We start from the raw sequence: 5,383 nt of genomic DNA on the forward strand, positions 1-5,383 counted from the left end.
CCATGTCTGCTGGGGGTGACAGGGTCTACCCATGCAGGGTAATTCCATTCAAACTTTTTTAAGTTGTATTTTGAAATTAGCTTACTGACTAGGTTTGCAGAAGGCTTTTTCACACAGCCTTGGTTTTGGTTAACCTACTCACTATCCCCTTTTTCCTCCATCCCTGTTTAATCATTCAACTTTCAATGGCATATTCTGTGTGTTTGCTCACATGCATGCTTATACATGTGTGTGTCCACTGAGTTTTTCTACAAAATGAACTTCTTACTGTGGGTCACAGCAGTAACAGCCTGCGTGCTTCTGAATGTTCAGTGAAAACATTATCCCAAAACCCATGCCTCGGAGCCTGATGTGGCGCACCCCTTTAATCCCAGCACTCAGGAGGCAGAGGCAGGCAGATTTCTGTGAGATCAAGGCCAGTCTGGTCTACAAAGTGAGTTCCAGGCCAACTGGGGCTACAAGGAGACCCTGTCTCCAAAAAAAAAATAAATAAATAAGACCAAAACCCATGCTTCTGATGAGCCTTTCACAAGTTCACAAGTTGTTCTAACTGGAAAAGGTAATCCCGCCACATCCCACATCCCTAACCCAGAAAGATTCATGGTTAAAGACATCTAAGCTATAAGAGCACAGGCTTCGACTTCCCCTCTAGAAAAAACAGTATGATCCTGGGTGACCCGCTAGTCGTGAAGACAGCCAACTTAGAGAAAAAACCATGACCACTCAGTTCCTGTGGTCACAGTCCTGCCCCTCCCTTGCCTGCTGAGAGTAATAAATCCTGAGACTGAAGATAGAGCCAGTGCCTGCCAGGAGCAGCCTCTCTGAGAAGATGAATCTTCTTCCTGTCCATCTAATGTTCCTTCTCCTCTGCTCCAGCGCCAAAGCCGGTGAGTTTTGGGGTCCTTCCCTCTGAAATCTTCAAGATCAACTCCTAAAACAAAGCTGCTTAGTCTCACTGTAGCTGACTCTTAAACAGGTCCCAAGAGCTCTCTTTAAGCATACCAGAGCCAGGCGTGGTGGCATTGCCTTTAATCCCAGCACTCAGGAAGCAGAGGCAACCAAGTCTCTATGACTTCGAGGCCAGCCTGATCTACATAGAGAGGTCCAGTCCAGGCAGGGCTACACAGTGAGACATTGTCTCAAAAAAAAAAAAAGTACCACAGTGAAGTCTCCTCTGGGGCTATGTCCATCCATTCTCTGAGGTCATGGTAGGTCCCAGGAACAAAGAGTTCTGCATTGACCGAGAGAGGGGGGTTGTAAAGCAAGTGGGAGGAAGAGAGGGATCCCCAGGAAAACAGCCACATTCTCTTCATCTTCTGGGCTTAAATCTAGAGATTATCCTGAGATCTGGTTGTTCTGTGACTGTCAGAAGGCCAGGACAGGAGGAACCAGAACAACAAACATCCTACAGGAGGACAGAAGGGCCAGCCACAGGGCAGGAGTGCAGAAACGCAGAGCTGAAAAATGCCTAGCTTTAAGGCATGACTGGCTGTCGTACCTCAAGAACGAACGTTAATTTAAGGAGTAAATTTTGGGGGTAAGGGGAGAAAAGCCAGTGACAGAGTCAGAGAGGGCGGAATTCAGGGCGAGGAGGAACACCAGGGAAGTCTCAGTCTTAACCCAGCTGCGCTGTTCCCTTCGTCAGGCCCTGGGGTTCTCTGTTCCAGGGGACATCATCGGGGGCACAGAGTGCAAACCACACTCCCGCCCCTACATGGCCTATCTGGAAATTGTCACTTCCCAGAATTACCTGAGAGCTTGTGGTGGCTTCCTGATAAGGCGAGACTTTGTGCTGACAGCTGCTCACTGTGCAGGAAGGTGAGACCAGATGCTGTTTATTTCAGAGAGTAAGGAAATCAATCAGGGTAGCAACCCCGGGCACATCCAGGTGGGATCTGAAGAGAGATCTGAGCCGGGGTCAGCTGGCAGGTGGGAAACGGCATTAGGTAGATTCCCTGAGCCTCGATCACTGTGAGCACAACGCCCCTCAGAGGCAAGGGACGTGTCTCTGAAAGCAGCTCCCTCGGTACCCGTTCAAAACAGAAGATGTGCATGGCTTACCTTTCAGGGCCCACCCAGACTTCTAGGCTACTTCTCACAGGCCCTTCTCAAGAACTGCAGTTTCCAAGGTCCAGAGCCCCTCTCTTTTTTTTTTTTACTTAATTTTTGAGAGTTTCATACAATATATTTTGAACATATTTAAATCCTGTTCTTTATCTGCACCTCACCTTACTATCCCCTGCCCAATTTCATGTACCCTATTATATATGTGCGTGAATGTGTGTGTATGATATGTATGTATACACACCCATATACATATATATATATATATATATATATATATATATATATATGTCTATAGTATCAAGTTTGTGTCCCAAAACCGAAGCCTGGTTAACCTACCAAAAGTTAGAGGCTGACTCAGGGCTGGAGAGATGGCTCAGCAGTTAAGAACACTGATTGTTCTTGCAGAAGACCTGGGTTCGAATCCCAACACCCACATGGCAGCTAACAACTGTCCGTAACTCAGTCCCAGGAGATCCAACAGCCTCTTCTGATCTCTGTGGGCATTGCATGACACAGGTGCACTTACCTACATGCAGGCAATACACACATACACATAAAAGAGAGAGAGAGAGAGAGAGAGAGAGAGAGAGACTGACTCTCCTCTTCCCAGAAGCCATTGGTTTCCAATAGTTCCTCAGGTAGGGTTGGGATTTCTTACCCACTTCCCCACATCTATGCTGGGATTTTGTCTGACTTGAACTCATGTGAGACTTGTGCATGCTGTCACCACTGGTGTGAGTTCATAGGAGTAATTGACCACGCTGTTTCCTTGTGGTCATCCACAACCTCTGACTCTTACAATCTTTCCACACCCTCTTCCACAACGATCCCTGAGCCTTAGGAGGCAGAAGTTTGATACAGGTATCCAATTCTCGGATAATCACCCTGCAGCCTCTTATTGTCTACACGTTGTCCAGTTGTGAATTTCTGTGTTCATCGCCATCTACAGCATAGGAAGCTTCTCTGGTGAGAGCTGAGTGGTGCATTAATCTATGGGTATAATAAGAAGCCATTAGGAGTCAGTTTAATCCTATATATATTTAATAGTAGTCTTAGGCTGTGTCCTATGGCCTGTCTGGTCCTTAAGGGAGACAGAGAACAAGGTTCACAGAACACCACCACTTCCTGCTTTCTTCATTATCTCTTGCTGCAGAAGAAGCAATTTCTAGGGCTCCTGCGCTGGAAATTGTGTCTGTTCCGGAGAAAGTTCTGTCTTTAAAAGAAGCCTTTTCTTTTCTTTCCTGAAAGCTGGCTCCGGCCCCTTGCCCTCATGATTAAAACCTGAGCCCATCCAAAACTATAAGTGGCCAAGAAAGTGAGGATAGACAGAGCGTCCCAGAAAGGAATTATAGCCTTTTCTCAAAATCCATTCATTTAAGGAGCTGTCTCTGTTTCTAAGTGTCCATTCTTTTTTATTGCTGTAACAACAGCAATAGGGTTTGTTTGGGGGAGGGTTGAGTGGGAGTTGGGGGGCTTGTTTCTGAGACAAAGTCTCATGTAGCCCAGGCTGACCTCAAACTCACTATGACCTTTCACTTCTGGTCTTCTTGTCTCTATCTCTCAAGTGCAGGGATTATAGTCATGCACCACCATGCCAGTTGATATGGTACTAGGGATTGGACCCAGGGTTTCATGAGAACTAGACAAGCACTCTGCCCACTGCTACAACCTCAGCCTCTTGTCCTCCCTATAACAGATCTATAAAGGTCCTCCTAGGAGCCCATAACAAAACAGTGAAAGAAGACACATGGCAGACACTTGAGGTTGAAAAGCAATTCCCTCATCCAAACTACGATGACGATTTGATTCTCCATGATATCATGTTACTGAAGGTAGCAACATCTTTCTACTCCCATATACACTTCCTTCCGGCCCCCAATGCCCTGAACTCTCTGGCCTACCTCTAGACAGCATTCTCGCCACAGTCCCCCTAGCAGACTTGGCCCTAAAGTGAGGTGCTTTGCCCTTTCCCTCCCTGATTGCCTCCAGCTACCTCCTAGCCCATAGCCTTCACTAACAGCCCCTCATCTCCTTCGCAGTTGAAGGAGAAAGCCAACCTGACGCTGGCTGTGGGGACTCTCCCGCTCCCAGCCCAATTCAACTTCATCCCACCTGGGAGGATGTGCCGGGCAGTTGGTTGGGGAAGAACAAATGTGAACGAATCAGCCTCCGACACCCTGCAGGAAGTGAAGATGAGACTCTTGGACCCCCAAGCCTGCACACACTTCAGTTTGCACCACAATCTCCAGCTTTGTGTGGGCAATCCCAGGAAGAGGCAGTCCGTATACAAGGTGGTGTTCCAACTAGTCTGTCCAAAAATCACTGCTCAGGGGCCAGAATTCTAGGAGAGAGGGATGGAAGAAGTGGCAGGGTTTGGGAATCACAAGAGTCAGGAAATTGATGTGTTCCTCCTCCTACGACCCAGAACGGTCACGGGACACGCATCCTAGTCTGCTGGGCGGGGAACAAAGGGGTGATATGAAGAAGGTGGGGTGGCTGCCTCAGGAAAGGAAAGTATGGCAGCCGACTGAGGTGCACAAACCCTTGAGCTCCTGGGTCTGACTCTAGACCTGACTGTAACTCCATGTTGGGACCCATGGGTAGAAGTAGAGGGTCACTTCCTCTTCATTCATGCATTTCCTCTCTCCTTTCTTCTTCTCCCCTGACAGGGAGACTCTGGAGGTCCTCTTCTCTGTGCCGGGGTAGCCCAGGGCATTGCATCCTATGTACATCGGAATGCAAAGCCCCCTGCTGTCTTCACCAGAATCTCCCATTACCGGCCCTGGATCAATGAGATCTTGAGGGAGAATTAACCCTGGAAATGAGGAACTGGACCGGAACCAATTCTCTGTGCCTGCCATGTGATCTGGCCCTCCTTTGGTTCCTGCTAAAGTTCTGCCACATAGCCCTGAGCCTCTGGAAGGTTCCTACAGGCCACAATCTCAATAAACTCCAGTAAAGACCCAGATTCCAGACTGCAATGTGTGTCTTCTCTGCTCTCTTCTCCCTGCACATAGCAACCAAAACAAAGACAAGTAGGAAGCAAAGAAAAGCAGTTTTCCCAGAAGGCAGGATCTGGGTTTCCAGCTTAAGCAAGAAATTATATGTACTATACGCACTCCTTCCTTCTTTCTCTCTCTCTCTCTCTCTCTCTCTCTCTCTCTCTCTCTCTCATTGTCTCCCAAACTGCCTGTTTCCTCCAAGGGGTGGGGCTTGCTGTGGAGAATTGACTGGGGAGGGGTTTTCTGCACCATCTTGGGACGGAAGCCACTAGCCTCCAGGAACCTGCCTGCAGTGGTGGTCATGGAGAAAAAGA

General features: G+C 48.1%; 1 protein-coding gene across 1 annotated transcript; it reads left to right on the forward strand.

The window, feature by feature from the left end:
* The first annotated feature begins 636 nt into the window (after positions 1 to 636).
* Positions 637 to 4,935, forward strand: LOC103739405 (chymase-like). The gene is made up of 5 exons (XM_008839779.3): positions 637 to 887; positions 1,668 to 1,818; positions 3,764 to 3,899; positions 4,107 to 4,358; positions 4,737 to 4,935. The coding sequence occupies exons 1-5, from the start codon at positions 830 to 832 to the stop codon at positions 4,878 to 4,880; spliced, it is 741 nt and encodes a 246-aa protein (XP_008838001.1). The 5' UTR covers positions 637 to 829; the 3' UTR covers positions 4,881 to 4,935.
* Positions 4,936 to 5,383: the final 448 nt, after the last annotated feature.

Source organism: Nannospalax galili, unplaced genomic scaffold (genome assembly GCF_000622305.1).
Source record: "Nannospalax galili isolate Female #2095 unplaced genomic scaffold, S.galili_v1.0 scaffold1119, whole genome shotgun sequence".
Lineage (NCBI taxonomy): Eukaryota > Metazoa > Chordata > Mammalia > Rodentia > Spalacidae > Nannospalax > Nannospalax galili.

Excerpts from the sequence above, each read along its gene's own strand:
- LOC103739405 (XM_008839779.3), top strand. The coding sequence starts at position 830 with ATGAATCTTCTTCCTGTCCATCTAATGTTCCTTCTCCTCTGCTCCAGC. Across the intron at positions 888-1,667 it reads CTGCTCCAGCGCCAAAGCCG|GGGACATCATCGGGGGCACA; the intron begins GTGAGTTTTGGG and ends TCTCTGTTCCAG. Across the intron at positions 1,819-3,763 it reads GCTGCTCACTGTGCAGGAAG|ATCTATAAAGGTCCTCCTAG; the intron begins GTGAGACCAGAT and ends TCCCTATAACAG.